General features: G+C 44.4%; 3 protein-coding genes across 4 annotated transcripts in view; 1 reads left to right on the top strand and 2 right to left on the bottom strand.

The window, feature by feature from the left end:
- Positions 1-1,580: 1,580 nt before the first annotated feature.
- carm1 (coactivator-associated arginine methyltransferase 1) lies at positions 1,581-15,225 on the bottom strand. Of its 2 annotated transcripts, XM_030344604.1 has the most exons (16): positions 14,972-15,224; positions 13,195-13,320; positions 11,717-11,823; positions 11,242-11,346; positions 10,996-11,106; positions 10,473-10,650; positions 8,564-8,654; positions 8,279-8,360; positions 8,050-8,135; positions 7,874-7,963; positions 7,391-7,528; positions 6,790-6,879; positions 6,292-6,404; positions 5,653-5,730; positions 4,846-4,914; positions 1,581-3,379 (listed from the first exon to the last, which is right to left on the bottom strand). In XM_030344604.1, the coding sequence occupies exons 1-16, from the start codon at positions 15,111-15,113 to the stop codon at positions 3,243-3,245; spliced, it is 1,743 nt and encodes a 580-aa protein (XP_030200464.1). In that variant the 5' UTR covers positions 15,114-15,224; the 3' UTR covers positions 1,581-3,242. The 2 variants fall into 2 exon arrangements, with proteins under 2 accessions (XP_030200464.1, XP_030200472.1); XM_030344612.1 differs by lacking the exon at positions 4,846-4,914 and having other exon boundaries at positions 14,972-15,225.
- clpp (caseinolytic mitochondrial matrix peptidase proteolytic subunit) lies at positions 14,629-21,797 on the top strand. Its single transcript, XM_030344689.1, has 8 exons — positions 14,629-14,647; positions 16,667-16,790; positions 17,584-17,685; positions 18,635-18,706; positions 18,890-18,986; positions 19,291-19,478; positions 19,960-20,065; positions 21,278-21,797. Exons 2-8 carry the CDS (start codon positions 16,779-16,781, stop codon positions 21,526-21,528), a joined length of 828 nt encoding a protein of 275 aa, XP_030200549.1. The 5' UTR covers positions 14,629-14,647; positions 16,667-16,778; the 3' UTR covers positions 21,529-21,797.
- A 497-nt stretch (positions 21,798-22,294) lies between these two features.
- abat (4-aminobutyrate aminotransferase) overlaps positions 22,295-24,689 on the bottom strand; it is a 23,083-nt gene continuing 20,688 nt past the window's right edge. The window contains exon 17 of the mRNA XM_030344727.1: positions 22,295-24,455. Coding sequence (XP_030200587.1) covers positions 24,334-24,455 — 122 coding nt within the window. The 3' untranslated portion in view covers positions 22,295-24,333. The remainder of the gene's footprint in view (positions 24,456-24,689) is intronic.

The following is a 24,689-nucleotide window of genomic DNA, read 5'->3' as shown; positions in this document are numbered from 1 at the left end:
CTTAAGTTTTATTGTATTTATTTTTTTCATTGTGGTACATTGCAATGAATCTAGATTTGAATCGACGCAACATTGTGGTGCAATTCGTCCTTCCTTTCTAGCACCTTAACAAAATGCATAAACAAGACCGCTATCCTTGTTGCTTTGCATTCAGCAGAAACCTATGCAAAGGCAACAATATTCCACTTAAAAGGGGCATGGCACTTCACTGACGAAAAGGCAATGTACCAGACAATGGAAATACCATAACTTCTTTCAAGGTGTGTAATAAGTTAGACATTCAAAATTACTTCACACCGGAGGGAAATCCACAATTTCATTTTTAACAGGGACATCTAAATTTTATTATTTTCATAATGAGTGTAAATAAACAGATTATGATTCAGTGAATCCTTGATGGTTCACCTACTGGTAAGGGCTGTTCTTTGTTTTGGTCATCACAAAAACAAAATACCTGTCAATCAATGCCAACTATTGCACTCCCATTTCTGTTGCCTACAAATAACCCGGTCACTGCTTAATAAAAACACTGTTGGTTGAAAGATGTAAAAATTGCATGCACCTTTCTTCCCAAGTTTCTGTGACTTACCTTTGCCATCTTCACTTAGGATAGTCGGCATGCCCACTGTTTGAGGGTGTTTAGTATACCATGACGAGATAATGTTCCATTGTTTGCCACCTGGACCTATACAATGTTATACCCTGAAAATGGGTAAGCCTACATCCTCTTGGTAAGCCACAGGATGTTCTCCCACCAGCACAAGACATCAGGGTAGATACAGGACGGATTGGTCCAAGACGATGAATGTAAGCTACGCTAAAAACGGTCACTTATTCCTCAGCTTAACCTTTGGCATCGGCAGCCCTTCGGCCAATGGTGTCCTATCCACCCGTCTAAAATAACCGTTATGTGCATTTTGTGAGGGAAGAATTTGCCCGCTCAGTTTACTGAATAGTTTGAGTATGTGTGTGAGTTGTCTAAAATACTTGTTTGGACGTATGGGGCATGTCAATGAAAAAACACTCAACATCGTGAGTGTGTGGTTATCCATTATAGTCTATAATACAAAATAAAAGGTTTAGACCCATACAACAATATTAAAGCTTCCTGGCTGAATCAGCAATTATCAGATTTGTAAAAAAGTAAAGAAACAAAAAAACACCAGCATTGGCCCTTTCATGTGAATAGTGGTGTTCCACACATCCATGAGATTAGAGGAATTTCATGTACCTGAGAAATAAATTGATGAAAGGCTTCAACAGACATCAAGGCATCTTTCAAATTGTAGGAAGCCCCTTTTTAACACCATTAATTCCCCATTCCCCTCCCTCCCCAAAAACTTCCCTCAAATCAGCAGAGGGACGGCCGAGAAAACCCAAACTATTACGAACATGCTCGGGCTAACAAAGCTAACGTCGCCCCCTGGACTCGCTACTGCGCCCGCCCAATATGAGCTGATTCAAGAGTAGCCAGTTCTGAACTGGAAAAATAATAATACCCTTAACCCTTAATACCAAATGGCCGCCATGGTAAACAATGGTATTTAGAGACAGCCATCGTTGCCTATGGTAGAGGACAGTTAACAAAAAAGGCTATTTATGGGCTGACAGAAACACAGACACAACAAAATGTCAGACAATGATCTTCCTCATTCACTTTTCATAATAAAAGTGGATACCACTATCTTCTACACAGAGCAATATAAGAAACATGGGCATGAATGCCAATAGAGTTGCCATTACATGATAAGCATTTGGATATGTTCATGATTTCTATTCAACAAACTATGAAACAAAATGTTTAGTAGGTCTACAGCAAGACTTGGATCCAGATGGGTGTATGACACTTCCATTTTTTTTTTTTAACTTTGCTTGTTAATGAAAGAAAACCAGATAATGGTCAAACGTTTGGAAGCAATGTATAAATCTCTTCCGCCGCAATATAGAACCAAACACTAACACCGGAGCTCAGGGACAGCGACACCTCTGGTGAAACAGGATATTGCATCCATCGTTTCCGATTGGCCCAAATTGGTGGCGAGTGACGTCATCACCCTGTATTGCAAATTAGAGACGGAGCAACTGCATTAGCGGTGCTTGGGGCTGGGCCAGTGTTTTTTGATGCTAGTGTTTGGTTCCCATCAAGTGAAAAAACTGAATTGGGTTGGGGCATTTTCATGACAATCCCAAGATAAGAGATAGGCGTGGAACTTAAGAGGTTCGGAACAATACCAGGCAAGAATATGAGCGATGGAGACAATATGTAAACTGGGACAACTAAGCTACGGGTTATTCTACAATAAAAAGAGACGGCCAGGCTGACACCCAGCGGTCCGTTGTATTCATCAGAATGCTCTGCTAGGGGCTGTTTAAAAAGAGGATTGGCTCTCTAATAACGCTAATAGTCGTCTGAAACACATTTCACTTTTTGGACTTATTCAAATGTTTCTTCACATTTTAGCAGTTCATTTTTTGCCATGAAACATCCAAAATATATTTTTTTTATTCCTCAGACAAAAAAAAATACGAAAAAAGGAGAAAAAACAAAAAGGGAGAAAAGGGCCCGGAGTCCCTTTGGCAGCCTGCGGGCGGTCGCAGGAGCGCACAGCAGCAGCTCAGTCCAACACTCGCGAGGTTGCTATACAGTTCTTTACTGTGATGGTAGTGCAGTGAACTTGATGCTGCAATGTAAAAGGGACAGTGACCTGATATCTCACAATAAAGATGTCCCACGATGCCCCCAAACTAGGGAGAGGATACGAGTGAAATGAAGGGACGTTCCTTTCACTATATCTGGCATGCAGTCCTGGATGGGGGGGGGGGGGGGGGGGGTACTAAAAGTCTAGCCATGCAGCTCAACGTTAAAGAAAGATCCCAGATGCATTGTGCGCGTGTTTATGGATGCGTTTCTGTGTAGTGTAGCGGGTCCCAAAAAAAAGTTCAGCGGCTGTCGGGTGGACGGAAGGTGGTCAGATAGCGAGGGGGAGACGCAGTCGGGCGGCGGGGAGGTCTTAAGTCCAGAGGTTAGGGGAGTGAGGCGTGTCTGTGGGGCGGAGGACGGCATCGAGGATAGTGTAGACCATCACGTAGAAGCAAAGGGCTGGGAGGGGCCTGGATAGTACTGGATTTGGTATACTGGAGTTGGCTGTGGCCGTCGAGTGTGGGCACCTTTGGGAGCTTAAGATTCAGTTTCCTCATGCATGAGTTGGGCGGGGGGGGGGGGGACCGGAGGAAGCCTCTTCCTAACTCCCATAATGCATGGTGTTGCTCGGGATGGCCATGGGCGAGGCCATGGAGATGGCTGCGCCTCCCAGGGTGAACTGGTTGGTGACGGGGTAGTGAGTGCTGCTGCTGGGCCCGGCCTGGCCCGTGTTCGCTCCTGGAGGGGAAGGAAACGGAGGAATGAGGACCAGGAACACAGTTGTTCTGTCGCAGTTACTGGTTCCTCGTACCGAGTAAGCAGCAGACCGCCAGGAACGATGGAAGTAAATGGTTAAGAGCCGTGTTTGAGTGCTGCAGTGCTGGTTGTACCACGACATGACACTCAGGCTAATCGGCCGTTCTCATGGACCACAAAGATACTGGGAGGTGGCGTCTGAAGATCCACGGCCAAGTGGAACAGGGCAAGAAATAATAGGATTTCTGAAAGGCTTTGGGTATTTTTTTTTCAAGCAAAAATACACTAAAATATAAATTGGTTGGAACAGAATAAACTCTAATTACTAGTTGGGTCAAGTTTTCCTAAACATGTTTATGCAGAAAATGTTAGTTCATATTTAATATTTAGCTAGACACAAAAAAACAAAACTAGTTTAAGCATCGATGAAGGTCTCTCCATCGGTTCTGACTTTTTATGTTTGATTTGTTCCTGTCCTCCAAGTTAAGATGGTCTTTACAAAGCAATGGAACATAACTTAATGGCTTATTGGGCCGATGATCGCAGGATTGGTTTTGTAGTTGGGGTAAATAGCTTAAGTGGTAGGATATCAGGCATTTCAGGGGCTTTTTTGGAGTTATTTGGTGATTTTAAGGTCAGGGTAAGAATATTTCTAGGCAGCACGTCAGCGGACAAAGGAAGGTGGCCATACTGTAGAAGGATGGAACGGTTCAAATGGAGATGAAGGACGCTTTCACTTTCCCCGAGCACAGTGGGCTGAAAGAAGAAAAGAAAGGGCGTGGCCAGTCGCCCCCAGCCCCCACACGCCCCAAAGGGGTCCCTCTTTAAAGTCTTTGTGGTGAACCCATGATTCAGCCAGAGACGTCTACGTCTCCCCAGGGCTGGTTCTCTTTAACTCTTAGTCAGTGTTCCCCAACCTGTGGGTCAGTGACGCCATTATTTAGTATGTCCGATACATTTTGTGTTGCAGGCATCTTCCTCAAACATGCATCTATTTTTACACCATAAACATCTACCCCTAATATCAAACCATCTAGGACATTGTGACCTTAAGCACATTGCAACAACCTTTCCCCTTTTTCAGTCACGAATGGGACATCTTACATCTAAAGCTCATGTCATGCAATCTACTTTGATATCAGTCCACATCCATCATCCAAAAAATAAATAGAACACTACATCTTATCCAAGCTATTTCTGTTGTGTACGGGGATTGGGTTAACCTAGTCATTCTAAGTGCTTGGCACTTTTCTCTTACTTTCTACTTCTACTGTATTGACAGCGATCTATGGTTGTTTCTCTTTCTACAGACCAATGTACTCATTGTAAGTCCCTTTGGATAAGAGCGTGAGCTGGACGATGTGTCTGTAGATCAGGTGACCCCGAGGTTGGGGAACACTGCATGAAGTGTAGGGATGGACAGAGAAGCACCCGGGGAGTGGACATACCCTGGACAACGCCTGTGCTCATGATGGACCCCATCCTAGAATGGGTGTGGTTCACAATCCCAGAGTTCACTGTGAAAGAAGGAGGCAAAGTGGTTGAGCGTGAAAACCCAGTCCCCCAAAGAAAAGAAGGAGAAAGACTAACACAATGACCGGCTGCGGCCGTCCAGATAGATTGGTGCGTTGATAGCGAGTTCCCAACCAGCGTTGGTTTAAATGCATCCAAGGGTGATAGAAATGTCGTGCCGTGGGTGGGACCATAAAGATAATAGATCTCAGCCGAGTTTAGTTGAGGTGAATGTTGACCGTGGTTGTCGTATGGATACACAACCATCTTGACCCTTAAGACCTCGCATTAGTCACAGTATTGTACACTGCAACATGGTTTAAGGCGGCCAGCTATACTCAAGTGCGCAGCCGATACTTTTCTTTTTTTTTTTTTAAACGTTTGTCATGAAATGGAAACATGACGTCTTTTAGGCCTGTAACCACCAAATAATTAATGAAACAAGTTAATTGAGGATCGTTAAGCTTATTAAACGCATCTCCTTAAACCCAACAGTGGGGATTATTTGATGGGTTTCCCACCTAATTCCCAGACGCTGAGCGTCCTTCGTACCTGTGGCTTTACACAGGAGCCAGGCTCCAGGGTTTACCACTGCACCTTGCAGCCTAGGGCGAGCAACGCACGCCTGCCGCCTTAACTACGCCTCCCCAAACATCTTAACTCATTCACCGCGTGTAGATCAAGACAGAGATGCGGCGTGACAAACCCAGGTCTCCCAACACTCGGTGCGACTGCTTACTTACCTAACGGAATAAGGTTGTTGTGTGACACTGCTGGACCACTCCCGATGACCGTACTCAGGTCATAGGCCGCAGGCATCCCTGAGGAGACACAGCACGGCCGTTACATCACAGCAACTCTGAGGTCACCATTAACTCACTGGACTGACCTTCATATTTTAATTCTGGGTCTTTGGCCATCTTATCGTGCCAATTCAACCCCATCTTAGAGAATTCCTTCCTACGTTTCCATTAATGTTTGAGGGCTTTTGGTTCAGGGGAGGCCATCCAACAGCATCTGAGTGTGCACCACTATCAATCCCATTTGGGTCCGTATTTGTGATAATGAGGGATCTACAAATATCACTTAACTTTGCTCACCCTGCATGCGTTCGGTTTACCCCAAGCTGACAATGCAGATAGAGACGTGCCCAAAACCTTTTCAGTGTCCACCCCCTTCCTGCCCCATGCCGCTTGCATATTCCAGAAAGTGGAGCGGTCATGTGTGCGAGGCGCCTGCTTCCAGAATAACAACAAGGGAAGTTTAAGACGGCTTGTCTCCACGTCTACGGCGGGGCCGTGCGTGCTGATGGAGGGTCCTACACCAGGCCTAAACGACAGCTTACTTGACTTGTGGGGAGCGAGTCAATCAGCCCCGTTTACCTGCCACAGCCATGCCCTGGCCCATGCTGTAGGCCCCCCCTGTGTTCCACATGTTCTCTGAGGGGGAGGAGTAATGGGAGCCCGGTGGGGGTGTGGGGCTGGTGCCTGTGTACCTACAGATACATGATAGGAAGGCAGGGTTAGTGAGGGTAACAGGGGGGTATGAGACACAAGACTCAGTTACACTGTTTAATGACAAGGTTACACAATACCAAACGCCAGAAATTAAGTGTACCGAGATGAAATGATCATTGAATAACCCTTGAAGTCAAACTTGCAGGAGTAAAAGGACAAGTTTAGACAAACAGGGAAGGGTTAGACAAACAAAAGAAGGGGGAGGAACATCTGAGGGTATTAGCTTAATCGCGTCAGAGGGCTCCATCTGAACACAAACTCAATTTTGGCTTGCAATACCAGGGTTAAGAAACTAACAAACAATCCATCTTAATATCAACAAATAACTGCCTCCTTTGGACCAACACAAGTATAAAGACTCACCTGAAAAACGGGTTCTTCAAGTCCAAGAGGTTGCTGGACTTAGATCCTGTCTGGTCCACTTGGGCGACAATACTGATGTCATAGCTTTGTCTGGAACAAGGATGAAGGGAGATCAGTTATGTTAATGACCAACCAGAGGCTCAGTTATACTTTGTGCAGCATTTTGTGCATCGAGCAGAACTGTGAAGGGCATTAGGTGACAAACTAGCTATTGGTATACATCTACATTTAGCAGAGGCTTTCATCCAAAGCTTTTTACAAGCCAAGGCTTAGTTATGGTTCCACGATGACACAACACCAGGGGGTGTACGGATCCATCACGTCCTTGCAGACTCTCCTTGCGTCCACCCCAAGGGCCTGACGTGGTCCTCCCAGAAACCGTGACCTTGAGTCGAGGCGACGCAGCAGCAAGGCAGCGTTTGGTCCGCTCACGTACACGCAGAACCGAAACAGCTTCACGACTGCGTTGAAGCGACTGCAAGGTCATTGCGTGGCCTCAACATGGACCCACAACTGAAGTGATCACTTCCCCTTTCCCTAGCTACGCCCACTCCGAGGTGAACACACCCCATTGGCCGCGTGGCTGCCGCGGCCCTCCTACCTCTTGTTGGCGATCAGCAGCGCGGTGCCGGAGAGCGTGTCGCCGGCCTTGGTGAACAGCGGTGACTGGAGTAGGCAGCGGACCTGGTACCAGTGGGTGAGGGGCTCGGTGGGCGCCGTGGACAGCCAGACGGTCGTCCTGAGAGACGGCCGGGGCGACACGCAGAGGGGACATTACCACCGAGGAAGAGACGTCCACCAGACAGAGACGGCCAACACCAAGAATCAGTTAAATAACTCAAGGGCGCTTTACAGTGTGAGCAGGAACATGGAGAACAAAAAGAAACCAAGGAGATGAGCAAACAAACTAGAGGGGGGGGGGGGGGGCAGTAGGTTGACGTGGAGAGCTTTGAGAAGAGTTTTAAAGAGGTGGCCCCGGATGAGGTCTTCAGATGGGGGGGGGCGATGTCAGAGCCTGGTGCGGCGATGGTAGTGATGCAACGTGGAGCCGGGGATTAGAGACCCGTGGATGACGTTGACTTACACTGATCCGATAAACGCCACGTCAAACCAGAAGGCCAGGCCGTGCACCAGGCCAGAGTGCATCATGTGGAACTTGAAGGGTATCTCTATTCTTTAGGCAGAAGAGAAAGAAGAAAATGTTAACAACTTCCGTAAATGCATTTATACATTGGACATTGCACACACACACAAACACACCTGTAAAGATCCTCTTCCTTGGTATCCAGGAAGTTGACTGTGTACTTGACCGACTTTGCCATTAAAATACGGATGTCGAATGTGTCCTGTGCACGGGGAAGAGAAGCAGCACGATGAGACACTACAGACCAGACGTCTCGTCTAGCAGTGGTACCATCAGAGCTCCCTGTGGACCCGTCCTCTGGGTCCTCAGACGACCAGGGTGTGCGTGTGTGTGTGCAGTACGTACCACAATGGGCTGACGGAAGTACTCGTCCACCGCCGCCCCGCGCAGGGCAGAGAGGTCGACGCCGTGGAAAGAGGGCTGGTACCTAAACGGTAGAGGACTCAAGGGTTAGAAACCACAACGCAGTGGAGACGGTCGACGCAGTTGACTGTAATCGTCCTTTCTGACTGATGAAGGCCACTTCTCCACATGATTGATGAATGTAAACCCCTTGGTGTTATGAAACCAAGCCTCCGTACAGATTGGTAATCACGTCTTTAAACATCCAAGGCGATGGGCGGTTCTCACCAGAAGTTGGCCTTGGTGAACTGCTCCATGTAGAGCTGCTCGTCTGTGAAGGGGGCCAGGTGCACGTCACCGAGGGTGGGGAACATTTTGCCTTGGAAGACACGTTCAATTAATGCATTTCTAAATAGGCCCAATCGAGAATAGGTAACACATCCCAAATCGTTTTTTTTTTTTTATTAAAACTGGAAATCCTCCCAATGTGTTGACTTTCACCCCCCAGAGTCAAGTCAAATAAGGAGTGAGATTTAATTATCCCAACACCAGACCAGAGATAGGTGTGGAACAGCGGCTGTGCTTGTCCAGCTCTGTCCGCTTGTCAAATAGCCATTGAAGGTCTTGCCAAAATTAAAAATATAAGTATACTTTATTTCGGTAAGTAATAGGGAGAGGCAACACACAGATGAATAGGTGATAGGGTTGGGCAATCGTCTACAAGCTTCCATCGTCTGATAGCGCCCCCTAGCGATCGCCGATAGTTGATACTATGGGGGGGGGGGGGACCTCAATAGTGAAACCTACTGGCGCTGTTTAAGCAGCACATGTTACACAAAATGGAGGCTATCTTAGTTAGTAAGACTACAGCCACTTCGCCCATCAGGACGTTTTTTTGGGTTCAAGCCAAATGATAATGGTGAACCTAAAGACGTCAACCAGTCGATATGTCGGCTTTGTAAAAGGATGATTCCGGTGAAGGATTCCTAGACAACCAATTTACACGCTCATTTAAGAGTGCATCATCCGGCAGATCCTGCTACTTTAGCTCCACGTGCCGCGGCCTCAGCTATTGCTACAACCTGGCAGCAGCACTCGATCCTGGGCGCCTTCTCAAGGGGAAACAAATACAAGCGAGACAGCCTTCGATGGAGGCAGTAGCTGTGTTCGAAATCCTTCCCCATCACGGATATAGTGCACAATATAGGGTTCTCGCCATTTTGTAGTGGAGTTCGAATTCTCACTGGTTAATTTCATGCACTATATAGTGCACTTAAAATACCCCAAATTTGAGTGCACATACGTTGTACCCTACATGTTACTCCCGCATACCACAATGCTATGAGGTCGTTTTTTTCCGGAGGAGAAGAAGAAGCTGAATAACCGCGAAAACAAATACATTTAATGATGGAGTCTCCGGCTTTCGTATAGAAATGTCAACAATTTATTTGTGATTTAACGTAGAAAATGTAACATTCAAAATTAATAAGAAAAACCTTGATCAAGGAAATGTAACATTCAACATCAATACAACCTCCAGCTTTCCTCGTGAGTGCCCGGTTTGTTTACATGATGTGGGTGCATCTGTCTGCGTCACACAAATACCCGGCGCATTTACTGACGCACATGACGTTTAGAAATGTTCAGCGCAGTGTACGAATTCTCGTTTGTTCGTTCCCTATGTAGTGCACTATATCATCAACACTATAGGGAATAGTGAGTGAGTGAATAGGGAAAGATTTCGAACACAGCTCATGTACCACAGCTGTGACCCGGAAATGGTGCAGCGGGGTGTGATGTCATTTCGCCGTGCGAGCAGACCGGTAGGTTTCGAGCCCCTCCCCTCTCCTCTCGCAACAGTGAGTGAATACGGCAGGTCAGCGCTACATAGTATGTCTTCCACCTGTGACAGTTAACTTCAATTACAATTTGCGCGGCTTTTTAAGTTGTACAAATAGCCTCCACAGCGCTGTTTTTCGAAAAAAATAAAAATAATAATAAATTAAAAATTAATTATTATTTTTTTTTTATCGCCTATTTATCGGCAACTTGAGACGATGGGCGATGGAATCCATCTATAGTCAGTGGATAGAATCGACTATCGGCCCATCCCTAATAGGTGGGGCATGGTAGAATATGGTCTGTGCACTAATCTGTTTATTTGTACCATAAACACTGAGCTCCTGTCAACGCTCACCGTTGGGTTTGAGGAACTTCTTGGCGTGCAGGTAGCTCTCCAGCATGCGCTCGTTGAACAGCATGTAGCCCATGGGCTCAGAGATGATGATGTCCACCTGCTCGGGGAGAGTCACCTCCTCCACCTTGCCCGGGATGACCACCACACGGTCCCCCAGGCGGTTGCTGTTCACCAACACCTGAAGTCGGCCCAAACACAAGGAACCACGTCAGTGGGGAGGCAGCCGCCCGCCTTGACACGCCACACATGGCAGCGCCGTAACGTTGGAGTCATGAGGCCTGAAGAACAAGGGCCAACGAGGCTCTGCTTATCCCTAAATCATCTTCAACATTAATCACGTTAAGGGCTTATCTTTGTTGTAATTAACCAGGTTATCAACATTTAAACATCTTTCATTAGAGACATGGCCGAGAGAGCAGCACAATACAACCAATAGGAATGTTTGTGCATATCGATTAAGTACGTTGTTCCCTCTTTAGATGGAACCATTTACTCTGTATAACGAGGTTGAAAGTGTGCTCACCTCAGCATGCTGCGCCATAGTGCTGGCTTCCACAGCGTAGACTTTCCTCGCGCCGGCTTGGGCTGCGAAGAAGGACAGGATTCCAGAGCCACAGCCTACATCGAGAATCACCTGCAGAGAAAATAAAGCAACAAGGATCTGGTGAGGTACTTCAGATCGGCTCAGCAATGTGAATCGATTGACACCTTAAGGTGTTGTGACTACAAATCAACACTCCATCCGCTCCCAAAATAAAAGACTAGTCACCTTGTCTTTGAAATCGACGTGATTCTGCAGAATGGCGCGTTGATAGGTGCCGGTCCGGACGTAATCCTGCATCATGTTCTGCTGCTGGGAGAGGTAGCCATAGAACTGCACGGGGCCCAGAGAGAGTTGGAGAGGAAAGATCAGACATGACCTTGCTTGAAGTGCATCATATATGAAAAGAGCCACAAGCTATACTGTATGTACGGCTGGGAGGTCTGGGAGTAAAATATAATCTAGAGCCACAGTTAAAGCATCTTTCTTCTGTCCACATGTCAAATAGCCATCGACAGTCTTCCCAATTTGTATTAGAACTGGCAAGACATAAATCTATACAAAATTAACAATATAATATTAACATACTTTATTTGGGTAATCAACAGGGAACACCAAAGCACAGGAATAGTTGGAGTACTGGTATCGGTCATCCCTATGATCTGATATTATAACGGTTAATGGTTTCAGTTTGTGGTCCCACCTGGAAGTACTGTACGGCGGAGGACTCCTCCGTGCGGTCGCTGAACACCGAGCGTTCCCCGCTGTGCCCGCGACAGTTCTTCAGAAGGTTATAGAACGAGGAAAAGTCTGGAACAGAGGACAAGCATACAACTCAGTCAAGGTGCACATTGAAATGTGCACTCAGACGATATGGATGTTACAAGGATGACATTGTGGTCGCATCAATGCTAAAATATGTTGGGCGTTGTAGGCTGTGGCACGCTGCCCACACACACGTCGCTTCTTCTCGATAGTGAGGACCTTGTCATTGAATATTCTTTGGGGGTATTGAGGACCAGTTTCACACGCTGTTGATGGAAGTCGAGCGTTTTTGGTCATTCTGATTTTGGAAAGTGTTTTCATTAACTGATTTACTTTTCCTTCAGCTGTTCTTCATCAGGTATAGGCATATTGGGGCGCAAACTTCTCACCATAGAACAACAGTCACCATTCACGTTGCCAGCATTCAATTTGATGAAAATGAAATATACTACTTTTAGCCTTGTATATCATAATATAGATTAATTATCGTAATTAATATACTACAATAATTACAAACTATGCGTTTCAGCAAACAGAACAAATGCGGATCATTCAATTCAGCAGAAGAGCCTAATGTACTAGCGAGTACAGAAGGAGAGAATCATACTACCAGGGCTAGTGGTATCATGATACGACAGCTGCGGTAGACAGGTTGCATTGACTTTTTTGGATCATCTTTAACGGTTTTGAATTGCTGCCAACCTATCAACGTTTCTTTCCCGCCTTTTTATTTTACTAACAGTCAAGAGTGTTCTCTTCTTATAAATTAAACAATTGATTAGTGCCACTGCCATTGCACAAAGTGTTAATCAAACCATAGGGACATTTATTGAGAGCAAATTGCACACAGGAAGAAAGAAATAAACATTGTATAGCTTATCGGCTTTTCCTTCTACTAGTCAAGCAATACTTCAGCATCACTAATTCAGCATCTCCATTGTTCCAATGGATTGGCTCGCTGTTACACACGCACAAATTTCCAGACTCCGCGATTCAACCTCGATTATTACGAAAGAAGTGTCTACTCAACGACTTCCTGACACAGATTTGAATCTTCGATGTCACCCCTACTAGATTACAGAATAGAGGATGTCAAAACAGACAAGGATTGATTAAAGAATATGTGCTTTTTATGTAAATGCACTTAAACCTGCATGGTTGCCATCCATCCGGTGTCTGCATGTTTAGGAGTCCAACACGTCACGCAAATCGCCTCCAGGTGCATAATCAGTGTCTGGATTCTCAGCCTTACTGGCTCCTCAACAGCGTCACGTTTTTTTAATATTGTCTTAAGATTTCTGTACTGTTGTAAATCATACAAATACTTTGGACTCTAGAATGACCATGGCTGTAGAAGTGAATGGCTCAGCTAGAGGTTTTTAAATATTTATTGTGTGCGTGCGTGTGTGTGTTTACCAGCTGGTGAGGCGAACTGCAGTAGCACACTGTTGCAGCCCAGCGTGATGATGAACGACTGCTTTCCCACGCGACTGCACTCCGTCTCCCGGGAGACGGAACACTTGAACACGCATGTGTCCTCTCCTGAAAATGAAAGAACAGTGGTGAGGATGTGGAAGATGTCTACAGAGGTAAGCAACACAGCCTCACAAGTGAAGTCTCCCACCAAGACATCAAGAAAATAACTATGGTAGCATACCACAGTATGTATATTAACCCCAACAATAATAATTATGTATACTATTAAATATAGTTCAATAGAGCGTATAGTAATTCAAATAATAGTTTCATAATGGTTTGATATATTATACAAGTCTACATTGGCAGATGCGTGCCTGAAGCCTCTACAGATTTCCATAGGGCGCCACTAACGGTTGCAGACTAAGATGGCACACACTAGATGCCAGAACAGATAAAACATGAACTTGCAGGTTAGTCTGGTTCCCAGGAGAGGTTGGGCAGCAGCTCGCTGTAGAGCTAATGTCAGTGTGCCAATTGCAAGTTCATAAAGTTTCTTTGAAAATCGGCACATTTCTGGCATGAGAAGTTATCAGGAACTCAAAGTAAAAGGCACAGTGGGCCGGTTCCGAGAGGCATTGGCTCATCTTATTCTTCCATTAAAATGAGCAACTCTGCCCTCAAGGCGTTTAATAGAATGTGTTGACGCCGTCTCAATTATTTCCCAATAACAGTTATGTTAGGCATGCAGTTTGTTACAGGATGGTAAGCTTATATTACATTGCGTAAGGTCAAGTATAAGGGTTGACTTTAGTTTAAGGATCCAAACTTTGACAGCTGGCTCAACATAATTGCATGATCCTCCTTACTCAATAGTGAAATCGAATAGGAGTGGGCAGGTCTACTTTATATGCAAATATGACTACAAATGAGTAAGAAGATGGTGTCCCATCTTATTTCAGCGTGTCACGCACAACACGTGCACGCGGTTGGTCACCAAACAGCTTGAAAACTAGTAGGGGCATAATAACGGCAGGGGACTACGCTATTGTTCCGGTGAGAACAAAGATGAGTGCTTAACTAATGTCGGCCCCCCTCTCGCTAAAGAAAAGTGGGAAAAGATAAAATACTAGCCATTACTAAAGGCACCACATTAAAGCCAGGATTGTACTTGCATTATTACCGTTACATTACAAAAAAGGAAGTAAGTGAGCCTCGAGTGTGCATTGTGCAACGCAATGTATAAGGAAAAAAAATCAGTCAGTCCTACTTTCTCATGCCCGAAAACAATCGCGAGTTTGCTAGCTTTAGCCATAACGCTACTGGGGGTACTCGATTCATTGTAGTTAAATCAAAACCGCCCTCAACAACAAAGGCAAGACGGGCAGCGGGTCGGCATGCTGCATCGCGGTCCTCGATTCAAACTGTACCACGGTATTGTTCAGCTAGCCAGGTATTATGGACATTATAATGAAACGTCTAGCTGATGCAGCCGGACACTGGCGTTTGTGCTGCAAGTTTCCCCATGCCTCCAAAATGCCGCGGGGAACAAATAAAATGCATTTTAAAAGCCCCCTTGGCCCTAAAAGCGTCCCCGCTCTCACCAGCTCCATTGCGATTGACATGAAATCAGGCTAACGTTGGATCTGCGCTAGCCGTCTTCGCTAGGTTACCTCTGCATATGGACAGAACTAGCCGTATATGGTACATAGCATTAGCATTAATAGCTAAAGCAGGCCGAACATCAGAAGATGGGCAAATACACAACCCCACTCACCATTGGAGAGATTGATAAGTGCCGCGTCTTGTGTGGTTTTCACTTCAAGACGCAATGGTTGTTGCTCAGAGTGGCGCTGTATGTCTCCGTTCGCATCTCCGATGGAGAGGAGCCGCACGCCGGGAAACACCGACATCGCCATCTTCGATCTGGAGAGGTAGAGATAGCTGCGAGTCGGCGGCGCTGACGTCCAATAGAAATGTGCCGTTCTTCTTCGCTCTTTGTTTGTGCGCGTGTTTGCGCGCGCGTGTGAGGTTATGGTGTTGGTGGACATGAAAGAGAAACTTATACGTCTTGTCGACTCATTGACAAGTATGGATGGATCTATCTGCATTGGCCCTCAGTGTTGTATCGCTGTTTTTTTTTTTCTATCGGCGGCTTAATAGGGTTAATAGGATGATCTCACGTATCAATGTGCGATTAACCATTATTGCGTGATTCATTTGAATGATGTTGTGGTGACATGACACATTATTTTAATGCTGAGAGGATTGGCGTTAACATTGTCATGCAATACATTTTTTCATTCACTGTACAATATACTGGCGGGAAATAATGGGGCGTTCAAAGGCCCTTCAGGGACTAGGAAAGTTTGTGGCCCTCCGACGATGAAGTAATGTTTGCTACGTCAGCGTTAATTTCAGTTCACCATTCTGAGATTCTATGTTTTTTCTTCCACCATACATTCTGATTAATTATGCTCAGCTTGTAATTTACAAAAAAAGGAAGATAATTAAAATGCAAGAATCGGATTCAATCATTGCGTCAAGCTTTAATTTAAGTGTGTGTGTGTGTGTGTGTGTGTGTGTGTGTGTGTGTGTGTGTGTGTGTGTGTGTGTGTGTGTGTGTGTGTGTGTGTGTGTGTGTGTGTGTGTGTGTGTGTGTGTGTGTGTGTGTGTGTGTGTGTGTGTAGGGGGATGGAGTGGGCGTTTGTGTGTCCCAAGTCCAACTGAAGGATTGCCTTGTTCAGAGGCTACAGGGGACACTAACAACTGCTTTGGATGCCATTGCATTACATAATCACAGTGAAATTGTTTTTATGCTTTTTAGGTTATTGAAAAAGTATCACATGATATACCTCAGAGCAGAGGTAGCATGTGGCAGCCTTTAATGCCAGTATATTTGTTTTCCATGCAACATATGGCCTGCTGTATGATCCTCAAGTGAACTATGGTCTAACTATGCGATATTGATGCAGGTTATTCACCTGTCTCAAATTACTTTTTCTTCACCAAGAGCATTCAAATTAATAGATGGATTAGTGTTGTATGTTATTTCTTAAATAACATGCAAAATCAATTCTTCAATATTTACTCTAAACAGACTTAAAATGCAATTTTTTTTTAATATAGTGATTTATAACATTCTGATGCTAAAACTACATAACTTGGATTTGTTATCAAGCCATAGTTTATAATAAATAAATGACTGTGTTTGTATTGGCCTATCACAAACGTTATTCCCCAACTATCCTAACGCAAAATCAAGGTTTCATTCAAATCAAAAATCGAACATCAGTTCAATTAAATACAAATACATTTTATTACAATATGATACATTTCAAAGAGATACACTGAATGTCAGTTTGTTTGGTTATTTATAATTATGAACATGTATTACTTATTTGTTTCTGATTACTGTTCCATATTCATTATGGTCCCTATTTAAAAATGTACCCATTTCTTTTTCCACGAGGTTTATTTTTTTGCAACACACACATAAAGCATTGGAGCCTGGAGGGCGGAACTTGCTGTGTGAGCAACGTCCGGTGCAACCTCAAAAGAAGTCGCACAGAGCGGATTCCAACATGTCAATACGAGTGAGTACGGGATTAAATCTAAAACGGTGGATTCGCATATGTATTTAATGAGACAGCTGGTTTAAATTTGCTGTGTTGTCCAAATGTAGTTGTGTGTACGCGGCAAAGTTTGTTATGCTAGTATGCTACCGCTGGATGAGGATAGCAACACTTCTGTAGGCCAGTCATTTTGACCTAGGGTGATGTAACGTATGGTAAATTATTTTTCCGCAGTGTTGTTATACTTTTTTTTTACGTACTAATGGCTCAGTCATGTAGTCTTAGTAAAATGATCCGATTTTAAGAAGTCACGCCATGAACATTAAACCCTTTTTGAGCTGTCATTACTCGGCAACGTTTACAAGGACGTCCAACTACGTAACCTACCCTTCGAAAATAAGATGAGACGCACAAAAAAACCGATAGTAGAATAACTTTTAACTAAGTACAGCAGCATGGCCCCAAAGTGTGTGTGTGTGTGTGTGTGTGTGTGTGTGTGTGTGTGTGTGTGTGTGTGTGTGTGTGTGTGTGTGTGTGTGTGTGTGTGTGTGTGTGTGTGTGTGTGTGTGTGTGTGTGTGTGTGTGTGTGTGTGTGATAAGGGTTCCTCTCTATCAATTGCATTAATTTAGAACCCAAACCATTCTGTGCAATCTCTGGCCTTGCATGCTTTGAATACCTTGTTTTATAATGAAGCCACAAATAATCTTTACTATTAGCTAAACACAAATCTGCTTCCTCCTCTAAAAATGTGAATTAATTCTTTATGTTTATAACTTATATTATTCATGATTTTCCTTCATCTCTTTGTTACAGAGTGCATTGGGATTTGGAATTTCAGCAATCAAATGTACCCGATCCCTTCACCAAACTCCTGTCTGGAGGAGTCCTCTTGTACCCATGGTTGTGGAGCAAACGGTAAGGCTTGATCAATGGCCGTGGAGGCTCAGTGAATCGTTTTGTTTTTGTATCAAACGGGGTAATATCTCATATATGAGTGCAACATGGTAATCTACGCCATTGTGTCACTGTTACTTAAATAAGAATGCCATTTAGAGAAAAAGGAGCACAATTCTCAAACAGTTTTTTGCCAACCAGTTTGTGAACGTTCACTTTGCTCCGTAGGCCGGTGGCGTACTGACGTCGGATTGCTTTTTAGTCTTTAGCCTTTTAGAGTGTGTGTGGAAATGTGTGGTTACCGTTTGTGCATTGGTAGATGTGGATGGCCCCATCCGAATGAGGGTTAAGCTTCTTTGACCCTTACAGTATAACGACACAGTGCACTTTTAGTTTTTTAAATGAGGGGCAATGAAGAGAAGATGGGGCTTTGCTCTGGCTGGTGTAAGAGAGCTCTCGCCCCTATAGCATCGTCAGGGTTCTCCTAAAATAATGAGACAATTGCACCTTTCTCCCTCATTTGTTTGATTGCAACGTAGTAGTAGTTTAATAGTATAATAGATGTGTATTCGATTCTTAAATTCTGTACATATTTCTAATAACCTGTACAATAAATTTCCATCCGTTTAGATGATGATAATGGTTACCTCTTTTAGCAGTCTGTCTTGTGTAGTTTTAGGCCCAAATGGTGGTGTGGTTGTAAAGAGAATTATACAACTTTATGTATGCTTTATTGCCGGGTATAGTGAATCAGGCAGCCCAATGTCCTGAGTATTCTGAGTGTGTGTAACAGTGATACCATACAGTATGAAAACCAATATAATAATTAACCTACATGAACTAGGCCTCATTAAAGTATTTGAAAAGTACTCAAATGTTGCTTTCAATCTATCGTCAGGTTCATTGTGCCTTGTGGTGGCTAATCCAGGGCCTGATTAACAAAGGTTATATCTGTATGTTTTTTCTTTAGGGAAGAGGAGAGAGAGCCTATGATATCTACTCACGTCTGCTCAGGGAAAGAATTATTTGCGTCATGGGCCCGGTAAGTTTTTCCTGTGCGACTCATGTTTGGTTTATCCTGCAAACTCCCTACTTTGAATTCATGAGGATGTTCTCTATATAATCCTGGATGTGAATCTAAAGTTTCTGCATCATTCAAAAGGGTGTACTTCAGTGCCTGTTCCAGCTATTTTATTGCTTTCTCTTCCTCTTTTTGTTCTGTTAGATTGATGATACAGTAGCAAGCCTGGTGATCGCCCAGTTGCTATTTCTGCAGTCCGAAAGCAACAACAAGCCCATTCACATGTATATCAACAGTCCAGGTAAAGTAGTCTGATGGAACATAATGCACCAACAAATGGAATAGAATAGAATTGCAGAAGAGATATGTTTTTTTAAACAAATGTTTTAATGATATTGCTACTGGATATTAGTTTGAAGACGAACCCTGACCTGGTATGTTGAATCCGCATCGATCAGCATAGTACTTATTTGGCAGAGGTCGACTTAGTATCATCCAACTGTACTGAAGTACGTTGTAGATGAACCATAGTGCTGCACTGGCTCGCTGAGCTCGTACCGTGAGCTCCACAGTGTTGGTATTAAAGTCCCCGTCTCCACCCCCAGGCGGCGTGGTGACGGCCGGCCTGGCCATCTACGACACCATGCAGTACATCCTCAACCCCATCTCCACGTGGTGCGTGGGCCAGGCCGCCAGCATGGGCAGCCTGCTGCTGGCCGCAGGCACGGCCGGCATGAGGCACTCCCTGCCCAACGCCCGGATCATGGTGCACCAGCCGTCGGGCGGGGCCCGGGTAAGGCAGTGTACGCCGATGCATGGCACGTCCTGGGATGACGTTGAGGGCAGAGGGAGAGTTCTGGGATGTTAGTGATCTCTTTATTGTTGACAGGGTTTATTGTAGTCAAGCTGAATATTCAATCATTGCTAAACGGCCTTACATTCAGTAGACTAACTAACTTAAGGTTAGCACCGCTTGTTAATAAATCGGCTAAAAGTGTAGAAACACACTTCAGAAACAACCGCTGTGGCACATATAGACTTGAGGCTGTCCCTGACACAAGATTCAGATTTTATGGTATTTAACTTTATTTATTGAATCAGCAGACGACCAGATGAAGAAATTACTATTTCCCTTAGTATTGCATACATGAGTTAAACTAAAGGTCTGAAGAGTTTCTTGTGCTATGTGGGGACATTTGGTCCACATTTTCAGACTGTATCTTTGCAGAAACCCGATATTTTGATTTTTAACTTTCGGAAATCCGTCTCTTCAGGGTCAAGCCACAGACATCGCCATCCAGGCGGAGGAGATCATGAAGCTCAAGAGGCAGATCAACAGAATCTATGCCAAACACACAGGCCAACCGCTGGAGCACATCGGTAGGTGGTTTGTCTGATAAACAGGTTTTAGTTCATAATAAATGTGCAGTGTGTAGAGTTTGAATGGCATTTAGTAGTGAGGTTGCAGGTTGCTATCACCTGAATACCCAACTCCTACCCCTCCCATCCAACGGCGTAGGAGAAGCTACAGGGCATGTCAGTACGGCCAAAGTGGTATCACCGTGGACGACGGTGACGGGTATCCAATTCTTTTGTGAATAGGGTCTTGAATATCAACTGTGACATGTGCATTTTCTAAAGAAAATGAGTTTGGCTGTGTAAGCCAACTTGTCAGTTGCGCAATTTTCCTGACCACGCTGATGCTAGCAAGGCTAATGAGTGATCATGGAAAGTTTCAAGTCCCTGGGGTACTCTGAAGCAAACTTGTGATTGATGGAGTAATGATGCTGGTAGTTTTTCTTTGACTACGAGTTATGGCGCCCCCTGTCACCAAAGAGGGGCTGCCTTTTGGAGACCTGCTCGCAAGCAGTTTCTATATCTGGACCAACTTTGACAACTCTGTTGGGTTGTTCGAAGTCAGCGTTTTTTCCCCATTGACTTATTTTCTAAGAAATTTGACGCCACTCAATTCTTGACGCTACACTTTTTTTTAAAGAGCCTGTTCAATGTTTCAGCTGGAATTACAACAAGATATGCGTCATTAAATTAGTCGCTGTCTTTTCTAAAATGGGATCTTATTTCAGTTGTGGTGTTAAAATGGCAAAGACGTTGTAGACGATCATTTAAGACCATGTTGGAAAAAATGGTTTAACTTTCGGAAATGGGTTCACTGGTTTGTTTGTTTCCTCCGACACAATTTACATCCACCCAAATTCTCATGTGTCTCGCATGTTACTTTACTTTAACCGACATCCTGATAAACGGGATGAAGCGGCCCTGGGAACCCCTGGCTTCTCCTTTCACCAGTATCGGATGGAACCAGGGCTTTTTGTGCTTCCTCCACTGCTGGTACTGCTGCGTTGGTCTTGCTTTAGCATGGGCATGACGCCCTACGGACGTGACCTCTCCCAACCGCGGGACCTTATAGATGTGGAGCGCTCCACACATCGCTGTGCTTCAGCCGCATGGCTGAAGCACAGCGATGTGTGGAACGCTCCACGCATCGCCGTGCTCCAGCCGGCCGGCTCAGCGGTGTGACTGACAGTCCAAGCGCCGCGCTGACCCCGCTGTCGCCCCGCTCTTCTCCCTCAGAGGGCGTGATGGAGCGGGACCGCTACATGAGCCCCATCGAGGCGCAGGACTTCGGCATCATCGACCGGGTCCTGGTGCACCCGCCCCAGGCCGGCCAGGACGAGCCCGAGCTGGTGAAGAAGGAGGCGGCGGCGGCCGCGGCGGCGGCGGCAGCGCCCCCCCCAGGCACGGCGGACACACCACAGCCCTCCGTCACAGAGGAGAGCCCTCCAGGGACCAACCTGCCGTCGTCCTTCCGACCCGAGCCCTGAGTCGGCCTCCAGCCCACCAGAGTTTATTCTTTATGTTGTGAGAGGAAGCAGCGAGGCTGTGGACTCTGACTCTCCCGAGCCGGGACTCCAAATGGTCCTAAGATGGCTTTTAATCATCATCCTGGCAATTTACCACAGGAACGAAACCAGTAGCTGTTGGCGTTACCGGTTTTTTATTAGGTCCAGTGAATTGTAGTGTGTTGGTTTCTCTTTAAATGCCCCCCCCCCCCTTTGTACTAGCAGTGGAATAAACAGGATGTTGTAATTTACTTGAGGTTGTCCGTGGATTGACCAAGGCTCAGACTACGTTCTTGTGTGTGGAAGGGGGGGGATTCTTATTTTATTTCATCACCTCACTGCTGGGAAACCAGGAGATGCTTTTTATATAATTCCATGTGTGCTAAAATACCTCATGGTCACTGGACTCAATCCATATGCATAACACATAATGGATGTATTTATACAAGCATAAACATATATACACGTTGAACAAAGTTGAATGCCATACCGCAACACATTGAGAACAGAGTTGAGTTATAATTTTCTACATTTGCTCTAAACAAACTGCTTTGGTTCATCTATTGAGGTTAGCAGTGTTATATTTGGTGTGTTGCCATATTCCTCAATGCATTACAGTAACAGTATGGATTTTTAACCTTAAAAGCAGAAACACAAATATTATCTACTGCAAGCCAGCACCGCCCAGCGAGGGTTATAGTGCCCCCTCCTGTCATTTTATTCACAAATATAAAAAGCAATACACATCTACAGAACCATCCAAATGACTTGTTTATTTTTCTATGCTACAAAGCGGATACAGTTTTGACAACATTAATTGGAACCATCTGAAATAGTAACATTAAGAGACAGAAGTGTGTTTGTATCTCACAAGAAAGGAAAATGACAGATTAATACAAAAATGTTAAGACAATTCGTCACTTGATTCACAATTCTTCTTGTGATTTACCACAATTACAAAAAATCTCCACCATCATCACTCAACCACCATAGCGAGTCAATTGGTGGACTAAGCCTACTTTATCTATCAATGCGCCATCGAAACTAAGATATAAACATTGACTGAGGCATTCAGAACAATGCTGAAACATTGCGATACATCACACACATGCTGGACTATCTTAACAAGACAACCATGCAGACCTTTCCTGGGACAATTCCATCCATTTTAAGTCGCTATCCTTTTTTTTGTATGGATCCGACTAGTATCTCTAGTTTTAGTGAATGCCTGACTATCTGGCCATCAGAAATATATATTATAAAAGCTTCATCTATATATGTTGTCTGCCATATGTTGGAATAAACATTTTATTTATATCTTTATGAACTGTAACACAACGTGATTCATGATGGGTAATGCACACATTGATATTACACAAAAAATAAAATTCAAAAGAAAAGTATAAAGAGCTGTGCAAAATATAATTTCTGCAATAATCTTAATTTCTGCCCCACCATTTATATTACACACCTTTTCATGGGTTTTTCATTCTTGCTTTGACTTAAAATGTCCATATAGTTAGGGTAGCAACATTTACTTTCACTTTTGAAGTAAATATACAAAAGAAAAACGGTCACCTGTCCGATAGTTATCCAAAGGCTAGTATTCTGGTTAGGTTGTGGATTTAAAAAAGAATGAAAGGCACATGTAAAGGCTAATATTAACTTGGCTTAGCATTAGAACAATAATGTGGCATGAGATAGATATCATAATGCAACATGTCTTTAGTCTAATTAGTATTCCTAAACATATTACGCAAGTTATGTTAAATTAAATGAAAAACAAAGTTCCTTATAAGTGCAGAGCAGCCATTAACCAACACCTGGGTGTTCATTACATAATGAATTGACATGCAGGCGTTCAATTATCCATGATAAACATTTCGCTGGTTCTATACAAAATTCACAGTTCTCAAACAAAACAACGCCATAGAACGAAGCCTAACAAGCATTTAGGATCTGGATGGAAATCGCGGGCTACTTCAACATTTTGAAAATGAGATTGAGGTTAAAAATACTTGTGTGTTTGAAAATACGAGGCAAAAATAGAGGAGTAATATACTTTAAATCAGAATCCCTTCCAACCCCTTTCAGTCTGTAGAACCAGCACAAGGAAAACACTGTCCAGGGAACATTGGTATGACGTTGAACCACACACTAAAACTAAACACCAAAGGCGTTTACTTCAAGCCTTCAACTCATCACCATCTATCAGTGACTGGCAGAATGAAATACAATTGTGCAACACATTGCCACCAAACGGTTTGATCTTCTACCCACTGAGAGGTTGTGGTTTTGTCTTCAGTCTGTCCATGACCCTGGCGGTGATCTTAGTAGGTCTGTAGTGGTTGAATAGTGTACCGGGTACAGGGGACTGACCACGATGGCGATGAGGATGTACATTTGAGTCACTTCATCACAATGGACACAATGTTCCAAAATACAAAACCAAGAAAACAAACCATTTTGTGACGAGGTACACCAGTCTGCAGTGACAACATGGTTGGTTTATGTTCGACTGTTGATGTTCCACTTCACACTTTAATGGGAAGTTTGACAGCTTGTGGGACAGCACTTTGTGTACTTGTAGATTCTAATTAAGACGTGTGTGTGTGCGTGTGCGTGTATGCGTGTGTTTGTGTACATGTGTGTGCGTGAGTGAAAACACTTATATGGATTTGCTCTTTGGGACAATGGGTGTCTTTGTGCTTTCCCTCCCTCCCTCCCTCCCCTCCACCTTGGTCCTGCAGGCTGGTCAATACTACACTATGACACGTCGTTGCTCGCCTACTTGTGTGCGGCCAGCAAGTCACTGAAGACGTTGAGGAACATGTGCACGTGGTGCTCCTTGAAGATCAGTGCCGGTCGGAAGCGGATGGAAAGGTCCCCACAGCCGCCAAGGATCACGCCTGGGGGTTTTGGGATTAGAACAGGAAAACATTCGTCGATTTTAACCTATTCAATAACTTTTGCAACTTCAGGAGTTTTCTCGGCATGGAAATCCTAATGCAATTATGAAAACAAAAACGATATTTATTTTCATGGGATTATGCACTAACCCTCGCTAGACACCACTCAATTCTACACAATGCACCTTAAAAATCAGTTAAATAATAATGAGTCTGAATGTGTTAAAAACATTT

Source organism: Gadus morhua, chromosome 2 (genome assembly GCF_902167405.1).
Source record: "Gadus morhua chromosome 2, gadMor3.0, whole genome shotgun sequence".
In the NCBI taxonomy this organism is placed as follows: Eukaryota; Metazoa; Chordata; class Actinopteri; order Gadiformes; family Gadidae; genus Gadus; species Gadus morhua.
Note: the sequence above shows the minus strand (reverse complement) of the source record. Positions and strands in the feature narration are given on the sequence as shown.